The sequence below is a fragment of the Quercus robur genome, chromosome 9, assembly GCF_932294415.1.
Source record: "Quercus robur chromosome 9, dhQueRobu3.1, whole genome shotgun sequence".
Taxonomy (NCBI): domain Eukaryota; kingdom Viridiplantae; phylum Streptophyta; class Magnoliopsida; order Fagales; family Fagaceae; genus Quercus; species Quercus robur.
The window spans coordinates 20453930-20469895 of NC_065542.1; the positions used below are offsets into that span (position 1 = coordinate 20453930).

Genomic DNA, 15966 nt, shown 5'->3' on the forward strand with positions numbered 1-15966 from the left:
AGGCACTGGCAACTTAAAACCAACCAACTCATCATAAAACATTTGTTGTTCACGAAATAACCAAGCCCACTCCTGTCTCATGGTATTGTGAACGTAAGCACTATTTCGCAAATTCGGATTGATTGGATAGCTGAACTCATCTTCCAATACCCAACAACGACCCATAGCAGTGAACACATCATGAGGCCTATAGAGTTGTGGGTTGCCAGAACCAGACATTGACACTGAATACAATAACACCAAATGATCAAGTTAACAGTGTGTATCAACTGTTGCTAAATAATGTAATCCTGCATAGAATGGTACATAGAAAAGACATTCATAAAATTGTGTACTATTGCATGCTAAAAATGAAATACTAACACTAACACCAACATTTGACCATAAACAATAGACATTGTTGGTAATGTCTACACATTGTCTTCAACACTAAATGTTGTTGTAAATGTCTAACCAATGATGATTATGTGCAATACAAAATGTTGCTATAGTAAAGAAATTATTTCATTCTCTTCTCACCAACGTTTACTACAACAAATAACCAAAATCACACCAATGTACTTACTTCACATTCATTCAACCTAAAAAATCAAAATTTAGTACAATATCAAATGAAAATAACATTGCCCTAAAATTGTGATGTGAATTTTTTACCTGAGGTGATACAAATTTCAATTGAGTTTGAAGAAAGCCGCTGTTGATCCGTGGAGGAGTTCCAACTCAGTTCAGCAGAAAGTCCTCAGTTCAGCAGAGAGCAAGGCACACTGAGTGGGAGAAGGTGTGCAGAAATTATAAGAGAATAACTCGACTTTACGGATATCAAGTATACTTTATAACTCGATATTACAGTAATCGAGTTACATTGAAACACTCCACCTGACACAAAGACAGTACGAAATCAGGGTTTATAACAGTATAAATAACTCGATTTTTAAATAATCGAGTTATGTAGAGATTCAAAAAAAAAATGCCAGCAGTGCGGGAAAAACCTGTTTATAACTCGATTATTATAGTATCGAGTATTTCATATAACTCGATTTTAGCATTATCGAGTTACAAAAGAGGGGCATTTCCCTATTTAGTTTCAGAATGAGGGCACAAAGATGTTTAATTTCCGAAAAAAGGGCATTTGCCCATTTTGGCCTCTGATTCTGATTGAGAAAGATGATATATAATTCAAAAATAGCAGTTGTATTACTTTTTTTTTCTTTGCTGCATTTGGTATTACAGTCTCATCGCGTGTGCGTGTGTATTGTGTCTTTGCATCATTGTATACATCACATTTCATGAAATTCAATATGACTCTTTGTACCACTCATTTGAATTATAATTTTATTCCTTGCATATTTCTAAAAGTGTTTAAGCTTCATACAATATATTGGATTCCATCTTTTGTTTTAATGTTTAAATCATACTATATACCAACTAGATTGAATACAATTAGAATTAAGTGTCAATTTTACATTTAAATAATAGCTATTTCCTAAATACACATATAATAACTCTTTCCATAACTCTTGACCTAAGTTAAGGGTGGAACTAGAATTTTATGAATGGGAGGCCAAAATAATAACAAATATAAAATTGAACCAATTTAATAGTGTCATACAAAAAATATGAAGAGTTTAAGGGGCTAACCATATTTCTTTTGAAAATTTTATGTAAATTTAAGGGTAAAAATCTAATTTATATTTGAAAAGTTTGGGGAACGAACCATATTTGAAAATCTAATATATACTTAAGACACATCAGTATATCAACCAGAAGTTTTCACTTCCATAATCAAGACAAACTATTTTAGTTGACACGTTATAGTATTCACAGATGAAATGCTCAATTTCATCACCGATTACGAACTAAGATTTTGAGTTTACAAATAACTTATGATTTATATCTTCTGTGACTAAATCACATACTATACATTTCAAGGATTATATGATAATGTCCAAATATTCATGCTACCATTATTTTAGATAATAAAAAAACTTTATTATTTATAACATAATGTCATACATAATATCATATATAGCATCGTACAATATGATTTTAGGACACTAATGCTAACACTATTTACTCCTAATTGTTAAGCAACCGAATTTATGAAAAAAGCTTATATTGAAATGCACAATTCTAAACAAGTAATCAGCTAGTCCAAAAAAGCTATCAATCATAATTCAAAAACTTAGTGGTAGAATCCTTTAGTTGATTTTAATTGACCATCCATGAAAGCATAATTGTTTTCAATCATCTAATGATCTTTTTTTTTTTTTTTTTTTTTTTTTTTTAGAATTATCTAATGATCTTTAAAGCATTTGACCGAACCATATGCTAGAAGTACATAATAAAACGAATGACTCTTCTAAAATGAAAGTGAAATAGAAAAGATTATTGTTTAACTAATATAAGAAACAAATGCACTCCATTCATCTCAAACTGCTAATAAAGAGCCTACAACATCTTTTTAGTTCAGTAGTAACTAGTGAGCTCAATATACAAACAGCATCCTAATAAGAACCTAATTGGTTCTAGATGAAAGCAATGGTCCTTCGAGGGAACCAAACTGTACGGAATAGAGAGTAAGAAGTGGGGAAAGAGTTTAGAATAACAAGGAAACTTTAACACATTTCATCGATATTTTTTTATTTACAATACAGGACCTTTTTATACATTTCATTATGAAAGCCCAACTGGGTAGCAAACTAGCAATTTGCACTCATTGCCATAAGATCATTATCCACATTTATTGCCATAAGATCACCATAATTCTACATCAGGAAAATTGATCAAACAAAAAGCCGAACTACGCAGATATTTTTGTAAAGGATGAATGAACAACTTTCATTAATAGATGACGTTTGATCAAATAAATTGATTTCGCATCGAGTATATCACCTAAAATCACACAAAATAATAAATTATAAAATGATACTACACTACTTCTAAATAAAACAAGCACTTTTTGGGCCTATTTGGTAGTAGCTTTCAAGTATTGTTGTTCAAAATGATGTGAAAACTATAACTTAAAAAGTGTTGTAAAAATACGTGTATAAAATACTCATAATGCAAAAAATGTGTTTGGTACCATGTTTCAAACAACATATTTTAAAATGTGAATAAAAAATATAATTGTGAGTATGGTATGTGTATGTATTTTTTTTTTAAGTGATAAATTTCTAACATGTACAATTATCTATATATATATATATATAAAACCGAAACCTTTGAAACTCCCACAATTTTCCATATCATCATTTTAATTTAAAAAAAAAATTAATTTTTAAAACTAAATAGTGAGAGAGTCCTAACAGGAGTCTCTTATATATATATATATATATATATATATATATATATAAGAGACAAAATCTTTGAAAATCCTAAAGCAATCTCCTCTGTCCGTCTCCATTAAGAGAGAAAACCCTAAACTTCAATTTCTTTGGTACGCTTGCTATTGCTTTTTCTCTTTTTGTGAATTAGTTTTTTTTTGCTATTGTTTTGTATAGAGTAGTACTTTACAATATATAGTATAACTACAAGTATTGTAGTAAGTTTGTTAACTTTTTGTGTGGTTCAAAGATGCTATATTCTATATTATTTTAGATTATATAACCTTAAGATTTACCTTATGGAGCGTATGTACAAGTTTTCAATTCCTTTTGTGTGGATATTTTCTCACAGCTGTGAAATAAGGTATATGCATTATATGTTATCTTATATTTTCTCTTATGGTGTCATGTTTCTTTGTTTATTAATTAAAGATTATGTTGGAAGCCTATATTATTTGCACCATCAAAGTGTTCGATAATGTTTGAACCAAATTTTTCATCAATTAGGAAGAATTGGATAAAAAAAAACTTAGAAAAGCTTTCCATCCTTACTGAAATTGTCTTGCAATAATGATTTTTTTTATTTATTTTTTATTTTTTATAATTTGTAGGTTCTGAATGTTTTGATTTTTAATTTTATTGTCTTTTGAAAGTTTGACCATCTAAATTTTTGGGTTCAATTTTTTGCAATATTTGAAACGGTTTAGCAAATTTTAACTGTTATAACTATGGATTATTCTCTTGAAGGTAACCTATCTTTCTCTTATATTTCTCTATTTGGTAGTCATATATATTTTGTTTTGTTTCAATAATTTCTAGGCAGTGATAGTAAATTTTCTGATTTTTTTTCCCCTTTCGAACGTTTTAACATCAGAACTTTTTAGTTATTTTTTTTTTCAATATCTAAATTTGGCTTATTCATTAAATTGTAACTCAAAAAGATAGGAGCAATTCACGCAATAGTATAGTTTCATAATCAATTTAAAATTTTATAAAATTATTTTAGTCTATTACAAATAGGTAAGTTCCCGTGCGTTGCACGGGTTTCCGACTAGTTTTATTAATAATTATTAGAGGAGTGAGAATTTTCTGTGCTATTCTCGTTTGGTCTTCTTCTTCCTCTACTCTCTTCAAAAAATTTCTTCCTCCTCTTGAAAAAAAAAAAAAACACAATCGTTTGCTAAAAAAATCCCAGGAACCCACTATCATTACTCTTCTAAAAAACTAACAAATCCGTTGCACAAAAAAAAAAAAAAAAAAAAAAAAAGGAAGAGAGAGATTATGAGAGAGAGATGAAGAAATCTGGGTTTGTGTTTTTTTCTAATCGGTGAGGTTGGATTTTCTTTAGTCTACTTTGGCTTTTCCATATGATTTTGCTATGATTTGGAAAGAGAGAGAGAGAGAGATAGAGAGATGAGATGAGAAGTAATGGAGGTGAAGAGAGATGAAGAAATATGAAAGTGAAGAAAGAAAAAGAAAAAGATGAGGTGAGAGAGAGAGAGAGAGAGAGAGTTGGGTTATGTTAGGTTTTATCAAGTGGGTCCCACACTTTTCTAAATATTTACAAAAGTGTCATTGAGTAATGTTATTTGAAAACTGAAAAGTGGTAGATGGAATTTTTTAAATTCAATGTTCAAATACCCTAAAGTGAGAAACTTTTAACTCAAACACTCCTAAATGAAATCCATTACCAAACATTTTTTTTTTTCGGCTCTTAGTTTTCATTATTTAAACATTGAAAATTGTTATTTGAACTATCTTACCAAACATTTTTTTGCAAGGACCAAGAGAAGGATCCATCCCCACATTGGAGATGTGGAAATGAACAAATTCATTCCTATTCACTTCCTCAACTCAAACCTTCAAACTAGTAAAACCACTCTTATTGAAAAGAGTAAGGGAATGCCAATCCAAATCACATAGAAAACAAAAACAATATCTCATTCTCAACTTACTCCATCATTCAATATTTTTTATTTATTTTATTTTATTTATTTATTTATTTATGAAACTCTTATTCAAAAAATAGAAACATCACATCCCAAGAACACAATGTTTTCAAGACACTTCTAGGTATAACCTAATGTATCCTAAACAAAGAAAACACCAGAGACCATAGATTTTGTGCATAATAGCAATGAAGGAGCAGATGGTCAATATTTATCTCACCACTATCACAACCCTCCATTGGTTCCTATATGCCCCTGCCACTATTTCCTCCACTGCCACCACTACAATAATCCATCATCTCTTTGTTACCAAGTATATTTGCACCTCATCCCTCTATTTTTACTAAAGTAAATGTATTACTATTCCAATTCCAATTCCACCACCAATGGTATACTAAACAACTACAACAACAAAAAAACCACTACAAAGTACCAAAATTTGAAAATTTCAAGTAAGCTAGCATATAATACAAATTTAGATGCATTTAAAAGAAACAATCTTTAAAATGCATAGCTTTAATGGCTGAAACTCAAGCACACCCACCAAATACTAGTAATCAACTAATAAACAAAGAAGCTTTATGTTTCTACACATGAAACTACAACAAAAACATAACTTTAATTTGACCCAAAATAACATCCTTTAAAAAAATTAACCCCTTACGGTATATTAAATATTTTATGAACAAAGGAGTGATCATCTTTGTTGAGACATTTATCAAACATATACAAATGAATCTCACTTCCAAAGGAATGTGTAAGGAATTTAATTATAAAAGCTAAAACTAGTGAGAACGTGGAAATACATCTATAAAAAAAAGGGTGGGAAAGTAGGAATACAATGTTAAAATTCAGACACGCATGTTATTACGTTGGCATCCCTGCGATTGTTCAAGAATCAAGATTCCTTTTCTACACACAAATGTGCATCTGGATTTTTTTTAAAAAAAAAATTTAAAAGCCACCTGTAATTTTAGAGAAAAAAGAAGCATACAAAAAAATATTTTAGAAAAGAAACTGAAAGGCAACCAAAAATTAGAGAAAAAAAACTTTCTTGCATGTCTGGTGTTGGAAGTAGCAAGGGAATCAGAAATAAATCTAGAAGGAAGTGGCAATGGAGCCCGCTAAAAATAGAGGAATTAGGGTCGGTCTCATAGGAATTGGAGATGCTGGATAGTGCCGTGCACTAGCGGCATAATCGGAGTTTGGGTTGAGAGAGAGAATGGAGAGGATTGCGGGGAGGGAGATATATGGCCTGTTTGGAAGTTTAGAGAGGGAAGAGAGTAGAGGGGAATGGTTCCCCTCCACCTTATTTGAATGTTTTTAAAATTAGTAAGAGGGAATGGAGTAATTAGCCCTTCTCTTTGTTTGAATGCTTTAAAAATTAGGATGGAGAGGAGAAGAAATGATTAAAATCGACAAATTTACCCATATTTGAAAATTGACTTGCAACATTGGTCTATTATTAATTTAGAGAGGATAAATTGAGAAATTTATCTAGTCAATAATTTATCTACTCTACTCTCCCTCCAAATCTCTCCAATTTGAGGGAATTAAAAATGAGGGGTTAGAGGTGGTTGAAACCCCTCCAAACCCTCCAAACTCTTCCCCCTCCTTTCTTAAAAAACTTCCAAACAAGATAATTGAATTACTCTCCCTTCCTCTACTCTACTCCCCCTCCTTTTTTAAACTTCCAAACAGACCAATAAAGTAAGAGGGAGGAAGAGGAGAAATTAGTTTTTTTTTTTTTTTTTTTTTTTTTTTTTTTTTTTTTTAATTCAGATGTGAAAAGTGGGAGAAAGAGGCGAGGCTTCCAAAATTTTTTAAGGGTGTTTTTTTCATTTTATTGGTGTCGTTCAGTAAACTGATGTGTTATATTTTTAAGCTAATGTCAATTTATTATTGATTTGGAAAACACCAATTCAGATGGTGAGTTGGTCAGATGGTGAGTTGGTAATATTGAAACACCAGAGCATCTTCAATAGTCTATGTAAACCCAAAATTCTCTCTATAATAGAGAGTGAAACCCAAAAAAAGCTCTCCAATAGACTCTCTATTCTTAGATTTTTTTTTTTGGGGCTCATGAACAGTAGCTCATCAAGTCTGATGAGCTATTGTTCACTCTTCAAATGCTTTTTTCCTATTATAATAATTAGGTGTTGAATAAAAAAATGTTGGAAGATGTGTAGTTAAAAAAAGAATAAATAATGAATGAAGAAATAATATTTAAACGAGATAAAGAATCTGTTAAAAATGTATTTGAAAAAGTGAATAGTTAAAAGGTAAAACTCATTCTCCAAATAATACAAAAATATAGAGATTCTGCGGGATGCTCTTATACTTTTCTATAATTGGGTATTGGTTTTGTCACCTTTTGCTAGTGGGTATTTGTGACCGCCGCCTTGTTTTTCTCCAAATCCATATCTGGGTACTGGGTGTGTGTTTGGTTCTGCGTTACGTTGCTGCGTCTGCGTTTTCACTCATTTTTTTTTTTTTTTTTACATTTCAAGCGTTTTGCAGAAAAGGGGGACAAACGGCACAGTACTGTAGCAGTACTGTTTATGGGACCCACAGCCACTTTATTCATTAAAAAATATTAAAAATAGGTCTCACGGTACTATTTACACATTTAAAAATTATTTTGCTACAGTGTTTTCAGTTTTCAGTTTTCAGTTTCAGTTTCAGCAACAATAAGTTCAATCTAAACACACCCTAGGTACCCATCGTTTTTGTCTTCTTTAAATCCCATACATTGTTTTTAGCAAGTCAAAAGGTTTTGCGTGTAGTATTTTAGTATTTATCATTAGATGGTGGCGTCGGCGAAAACTCACAAATGGGAGTATGGGACCAACCTTTATAGAGATTCTGCGGGATGCTCTTATACTTTCCTATAATTGGGTATTGGTTTTGTCACCTCTTGCTAGTGGGTATTCGTGACCGCCACCTTGTCTTTCTCCAAATCCATATCTGGGTACTGGGTACCTATCGTTTTTGTCTTCTTTAAATCCCATACATTGTTTTTAGCAAGTCAAAAGGTTTTGCGTGTGGTATTTTAGTATTTATCATTAGATGGTGGCGTCGGCGAAAACTCACAAATGGGAGTATGGGACCAACCATTATAAATATCTCCTTGCTTAAATTTTTGGAACAAGTAATTTATAAAATTTTTAAGAAGAGAGTATCAAGACCTAGCAACCCCTAACTGTTGGATTTTTTTTTTTTTTTTTAAATATCTAGGCAATGAGACCAATAGGGTTGGGTGAGAGCCTCAAACGGAACTAATTTTATTTACAAGTCTCTATATAATTTTGCCACTCAAATTGAGAAACAAGTTGAAAGGAAGCAATTATTTTGAGAGAATTCCATATGTGAGTATGATGACTATGTTTTATTTTACAATATACTTGTTTCTCTATACTATTAAAAAGCAAGTATGACACTAATCAGTTTTTTTTTTTTTTTTTGTTGGTAGGCGGGTTTGAATAAATTCTAATTATAAATATTTTTAATAAATTATATGGATTTATGATTAGCTTATTGAGTATTGTTAGCTTATTTATAATCATATAATTACTGATTTTCATGACTAATGTTAGCTATCATACTTTGAACGTTAGTTGATCAACTAACGTTCTAATTAATAAGCTAACATTAGTTGATCAACTAATGTTAGCTTAAAATGTTAGCTTATCTATATATATAATAATAGGTGAAACTGAGAGAAACTCAAATTAAAATTTCAAATTAGAGTTCCAATTTTGTGTCATGTGTCTTAAATTATTTATTCTTAAAGAGTTTTATTTTAGAATCAAATGTGGGACCACATCATAAATATTCATCCAAATGAGTTATTAAGTACAAAAACTAAAGAGTCTAGAATAAATTAATCGTTAAAAAAAAAATTGGTTCACAATAATTTTTTTTAAAAAAAAACATAGGCAATTTACATTTTATACCTAATAATATCCTTACAAATTTTTTTAAAGAATTAACAAAATATAAAAATGACTATCAGTAGTATTTAAATTAAATATATATATATATATAAGAATTATATTATTCATCTTATTGTATATCTTTAAGTGTATTAATGCATATGTATGAGGTTACAAGCTAATTAATAATAATAGAAAGTTAATCTCCTTAATAAATAATAATAATAATAATAATAATAATAATAATAATAATAATAATAATAGTGGGCTCACTGCACATTATCAATTCGACAAATGGTAATGAAGTTCAAAAGGTGGTGCCAGCAGATTCGAATAAATTATATTATAAATATTTTAAAGAAATTATATGGATATATAATTAGCTTATTGAGTAATATTAGCTTATTTATAATCATATAAAGGGTTCATTTGGATTGAACTTATTGTTACTGAAACTGAAAAATGAAAACTGAAAACATTGTAGCAAAATAATTTTTAAATGTGTGAATAGTGCCGTGGGATCCATTTTTAATTTTTTTTTAATAAAGTGGTTGTGGGTCCCATGAATAGTACTGTTACAGTATATAAACAGTACTGCTACAGTACTACTACAGTGATAATTGTCCCCTACTTTTCAGCAAAACGCGTGAAATGAAAAAAAAAAAAAAAAAAAAAAAAGTAACGCAGACATAGGTTTCAGCGCAATCCAAACGGCACCAAATAATGATTTTTATGACTAATGTTAGTTATCATACTAAGAACATTAGTTGATCAACTAATGCTACATAAACTAATGTTCTAATTATTAAGGAAGTAAAATTATTATGGCTAATGGTAGCTATCTATCGTATTCACATGAAATGTTCAAATAATTTATTAAAAATTTATATAAATAATGTTCTATTATGACTAATGTTAGCTTCCTTTCTTTCTTTTTTATTTTCTTTTTTTTTTTAATTATTAAAAAGAAACAAACACACACAAGAGTGAGAAAAAGAGGTTCTAACACACATACACAATGTTAGCTTATTTATAATAATATAGGGAGTGTTTGGTACAATGGTTTAAACAATAGTTTTCAGTGTTTAAATGTTGAAAAACGTATTTCCACAACCTTTTTTAATCCACACGTATTTCTACAACACTTAAATAATGATACTAAAAATCTCTAACCAAACAGGCTAATGTTAGTTTTTTTTTTTTTTTTTGAAAAACAAACACACACAAGAGAGAGAGAAATGAGTTCTAATACACACACACAATGTTAGCTTATTTATAATAATATAGGGAGAGTTGGTATATTTGTTTAAACAACAGTTTTCAGTATTTAAATACTGAAACACGTATTTGTATAACGCTTTTTAACTCATACGTATTTCCACAACACTTAAACAACGATATTAGAAATCTCTAATCAAACGGACTTACTACTAATGTTAACTATCATACTTTGAACATTTGTTGATAAACTAAGTGAATGTTTGGGTAGCGGTAAGTGTCCTGCGTTTGCACGTCTAGCGTTTTGCGCGAGGGTCCCGTGCATTGTTTACGGGACCCATAAACCTCTTTTTTCAGTAAAACTTTCATTAAAAATGGGTCTCATGACACTATTTACACATTTAAAAATTATTTTGTTACAGTGTTTTCAGTTTTTAGTTTTCAATTTTTAACAATAAATGGTATCCAAATAGATTCTAATATATCGTTGAGATCCACATGTATCTTATCTATATAAAAACTAACATAGCATTGGGAACCACAGTTTATTGTTGCTGAAACTGAAAACTGAAAACTGAAACACTGTAGCAAAATAATTTTTAAATGTATAAATAGTACCGTGGGACCCATTTTTAATATTTTTTAATACGTGAACATACTGTAAACAGTACATATACTGTTCATAACAGTACATTTTATCTCTCAAACTCAACAAATGCAGGCAAAAAAAAAAAAAAAAAAAAGGAAAACACAACACTGGAAAACATGGACGCAGGATTCTTTTGAATCCAAACGCCCTCTATATAAACTACGAACCACGCTTACTTTATTTATATATAAACTACACTGTTAAACTCTCTTTCTTCAACGCAGTACTTGATCAACATATTTCAATACCATGTCTAAAGAAGAAACTACAAAGCCAATTGATCCCTTTAAGTTTCTCTATATCGTTGAAAACGACGATGGTACTATCAAACGTCTTTACGAATTTCCTCAAACCGCTGCTGCACCTGATGATCACGATGGTTCCACCCCTGTGATCACCAAAGATGTAATTCTCAACCCAGAACACAACACCTATGTCCGCATATTCCTACCCCGTCAAGCCCTAGATAATAACACTAGCACCACAAAACTTCCTCTCATCGTGTACTACCATGGTGGTGGCTTTATTATTACACATGTTGATTCCACACCTAATCATGACTTTTGTTACAACATGGCACATCAACTCTCCACCGTGGTCGTCTCCGTTGAGTACCGCCTCGCTCCCGAGCACCGCCTTCCCGCGGCGTACGATGATTCGGTGGAAGCGTTACATTGGATCAAGACTACACATGAAAAAATGATACGTGACCATGTTGATTGTTCCAAGTGTTATCTAATGGGTACTAGTGCTGGTGGCAATATAGCCTATCATGTGGGGCTACGTGTATCTAAAGCCGTAGATGATCTTGAACCATTGAAGATCAAAGGGCTTTTGTTGCACGTACCATTCTTTGGTGCGACACAGAGGAGTGAATCAGAGCTGAGGTTGATCGACGATCCAGTTTTGCCAATAAGCGGTACTGATCTGATGTGGAAAATGTCTTTGCCAATTGGGTCTGACCGTGACCATGAATATTGCAATCCAACGGTGGGTGATGAATGTGATCAAATCAAGAAGCTGGGTTGGTTGGTTGTGGTGAAGGGCTGTGATGGAGACCCATTGATTGACAGTCAAAAGAAACTGGTAGAGATGTTTAAGAAGAAGGGTATTAAGGTGGAAACACGATTCACTGAAGGAGATTATCATGGGGTTGAACTAGTTAACCCCACCAAAGCTAATGAACTATTTGTGTACCTAAGCCACTTCCTAGAAAAATAATAGTATGGTTAATTTCTGTTTTTGGTACTTCTTCTGATGCTACCAAAAAAATGTTCCAATTTACTACTATAAATAAAACTTGGAACCTATCTTTTTTATTTTATTTTCTATGATTCAATTTTTGTTAACCTTAATTTTTTTTTTTTTTTAAGGACAAATTTTGGATACTGACTCCATTAGCTTAAAAGTTTCTTATGAGCATTCTAATTTTGTGTATGCTAAAAGTTTACTATCTTATCTTCAAATCAGACTTGGTGTTTGTTTTCTTCTTAAAAAAGAAAAAGAAAAGACTTTAGCGTTTGTTTGGATGTTGGTGTTGATATCTAATTCAGATTGAGAAAGATGATACATAATTCAAAAATAGCAGTTGTATTACTTTTTTTTTCTTAGCTGAATATATATTTGGTATTACAGTCTCATTGCGTGTGTGTGTGTTTTTTTTTGCTAAGACCACTTATTGTGTCTTTGCATCATTGTATACATCATATTTTATGAAATTCAATATGACTCTTTGTATCACTCATTTGAATTATTATTTTATTCCTCGCATATTTCTAAAACGTGTTTGAGCTTCATACAATATATTGGATTCCATCTTTTGCTTTTGTGGGTTCTTTTTTTGATAGTACCCAGGCCTATGTAGAAATAAGGATCTTGGGCTTTATACTTGTTTGGTGGACTAGACTTAGTTCACTGTAACTATATTGAGCTGATTACGAACCAAGTTGTGCACAAAACATGGATCTTACAATACATACACACTTACACATACAAAATATATACATATTGCACAGTAGGGAATAGTAAAGAATGATATAAGTAAAAAAGAAAAGTGAATAAAACGTTAGGGGTCTTCAGAATAATAAATAATGCTTCATTATTTCTTGAGTTTCTAATACATTATGTCCTTTTTGCATTGGGATATGTTACAAGGTCCAAATAAGTTCAAAAGTCACAGACTTAGACAGCTATTTTAGGCTTCTAAGACTTGTGAGGTTTGAATCCAATTATATCCTCTAGTGTTTGTCTCAGGATCACGGACGATGTTTTTCCCCCTTTTCTCCCTTTTTGAATCTCAAGGAAGTTTTTCAAAAAATTTTTAGGCTCTGATCAGTTATTGCTTAATGGTTTTTGTTGATGGCTTCTCCCCCTTTTATAGCATCTTCTTAGGGCTTTTGGTATACCACTGATTCCCTCCATTTGCTGTCATGGGTACCAGAACCAATGTTATGTCAGCAACATTGGTGGTTGGTCCCTTCCTTATTTTTTCACTATTTTCCCCTTTTAAGGCTTCCCTCCAAAAAGTCATCAACTAAACTTCTTCTTTGAGGGGTCGTAGGGATTGACTTTTAATATTTTTTTCCCAAGGTTTCTAGAGAGGCTTTTCAAAACCTCCCTTTTGGCTATTGTTAATAGTCATTTTCGCTACAATTTTTATGGTTTGACAAAACGACTAAGCTCAATTGCTTAGCAGATCCGTCTAATGTATCTTATCAGTGTATTTTGCTTTGTTGCATGGCCTAAGCCCATGCAAATGGTTGGGGAATTAAGTAGGAATTGTTTGGTGGGTTTGGGTTTAGTTCCTATTAAACCCTTTACATGGGCCCAGTTCGTATGTGCCACGAAGTGGGCTAGGGATGCTGGGGGCACTTAAGGCCCATGAAGGAGGTCTAGCGTTAGAAATTTCTACCCCAAATTTGACTCCATGAAGGAGGTCCAGTCTGTAAGCACCATTAGCCTTTGTATACCTCACATTGCGAATTTTGGGCTTGGCTCTCCAAATAATAGATGAATTTAACGAACCCAAGGGGAGTTTTTGGGCTTATTTCTACAATCTCGACCTTTGTCGTAAAAATTACCCCGACATTTTGGCGACTCCGCTAGGGAGTCAAGCAACTAAGGAAGGAGAAACCATGCCTCCCAAGTTAATAAACCAACGTACGTCCCACACCATCACTCCATCTCAAGGAGCAGCCGCTGACGCTTCCTCTTTGAGGGAAGTACGTCTTGATGAGAAGGTTGAACAACCCCCTCTGCAAATGAAGGAATTATTTGAAATGATGCGAGGTATGCAGCGAAACTAGGACAACCTCGCTCAAGCTATCTAGCGCATTGAAGAATCCAACAAGGCTTGCGATAAGGAAAATTCACGACAGGAGGAGCTTGCACTCGAAAAAGGTCAAAATGAAAAGGTGGCGGATAATAGCGAAAAGACTAGGCAGGACGAAGCTAGTGATGCTTTTGGTGTTAATAATGATTCTCAACATGTCACGCTTGCCGACGTAGCAAAGCTTATTGAGAGGGAACAAGCAAAAATCTCCAAAGTGCCAAGGCAATTCGTTTGCCAACCTCCTTACCTGTCTGAACTATTGCACAAACCATATCCCCGAAATTGTGAAGTTCCCACATTCTCACTCTATAATGGATGACGAGGAAACTCTCTTGAGCATGTAAGCAAGTTCATAGATACTACGGGCCCATACACTAGTGATTCGGAGTTATGCCTTCACGAGTTTTCCAAGTCGCTTTCTGACAAGGCTTATTCATGGTACATCATGATCCCAGCTGGATCAATCAAGTCGTGGGAGGACATGGTGGAGTGCTTTTGTGGGAAGTATTACCAAGAGCAAGAGGAGGTTACATTGATTGGGCTGCACAACACTAAGCAAAGGACCGGCGAAGATTTTCTCAATTACATACAACAATTCCAAGATACAACCCTCGAATGCCATATGAAGTACGAGGAGCACGAATTGGTTGAAATTTGCATTAATAATACGTTTTCTGAGTACAAAATTCACCTTGAGAATTTGGAGATCAAGAAATTTGCTCCGCTACTCCAAAAGGCTCACAAAACCGTAGCATCTTGGAAGAAAAACAAGAAAGCTTGGAAAATAAGTGAGCGGACAAAGACTGATAAGAGGAATGCTCCCCAAGCGCTCTTAGTGGCTGCCAATGAGCCTGCTAGCAAGAAGAAACGTGAGAAAGGCAAGGCAGTTGAAGAATATCTGCCCATATCTTGCACATCAGCGAAGTTGAATGTCATCCTTGATCAGTGGATCGCGGACGGAATGATAAAACTGTACAAGATTGATAGAGAGCCAACCGAGGAAGACAAGGAACATTCATGTTTCTGTCGCTACCACATATATATTCATCACCCAACTGTGGAATGTCGTTACATACGAAGGTTGTTTCATAAGAAATTGGCAAATGGCACTCTCAAAGTAGGCCGTGGCGCTCAAGGTGTACAAAGAAATCCTTTGCCTTAGCATGATAAGGGAAAGGGGATAGTCGCTGTGGTCATACATGCTGGCGATGAAGAAGAGGATCTCATGATATTCGCCACACTTACTCCATCTGCTATTAAGACATTGCAAAGAAGTCCCGCGTTCCATTCACTATTCAACCAATTGGGATTAACCCCTAAGGCTAGAATGGCAGCGATAGAAGCCATAGTTGGCATTGCATCTTCATTCGAATCCAATTGTTTTATAGCAGAAGCTCATGCAAGTCGAGCCTTTCTAGAGATGACCAACGCAATCACCTTTACCGATGAAGACATGGAAGTCCAATACCCCAATCATAAGAGGCCATTATATGTCTTAACAATGATAAATGAAGTTCATGTGAGGAGAGCCTTTGTGGACACCGACTCATCCCTCAATGTT

The 15966-nt window shown here is 32.9% G+C and overlaps 1 protein-coding gene and 1 long non-coding RNA gene across 4 annotated transcripts in view; one reads left to right on the forward strand and one right to left on the reverse strand.

Annotated features, from left to right (window-relative positions):
• Nucleotides 1-11596, reverse strand: part of LOC126699257 (uncharacterized) — a 43673-nt gene extending 32077 nt beyond the window's left edge. Inside the window, exon 1 of the long non-coding RNA XR_007646731.1 lies at nucleotides 11506-11596. This is a non-coding gene — a long non-coding RNA (uncharacterized LOC126699257). The remainder of the gene's footprint in view (nucleotides 1-11505) is intronic.
• Nucleotides 1-12398, forward strand: part of LOC126699256 (carboxylesterase 1-like) — a 44406-nt gene extending 32008 nt beyond the window's left edge. Inside the window, exon 2 of one of the 3 annotated variants that reach the window (XM_050396990.1) lies at nucleotides 11439-12398. In XM_050396990.1, coding sequence (XP_050252947.1) covers nucleotides 11439-12295 — 857 coding nt within the window. In that variant the 3' untranslated portion in view covers nucleotides 12296-12398. The remainder of the gene's footprint in view (nucleotides 1-11438) is intronic. The other 2 variants (XM_050396989.1, XM_050396991.1) reach the window with 2 other exon arrangements.
• The last annotated feature ends 3568 nt before the right edge of the window (nucleotides 12399-15966 follow it).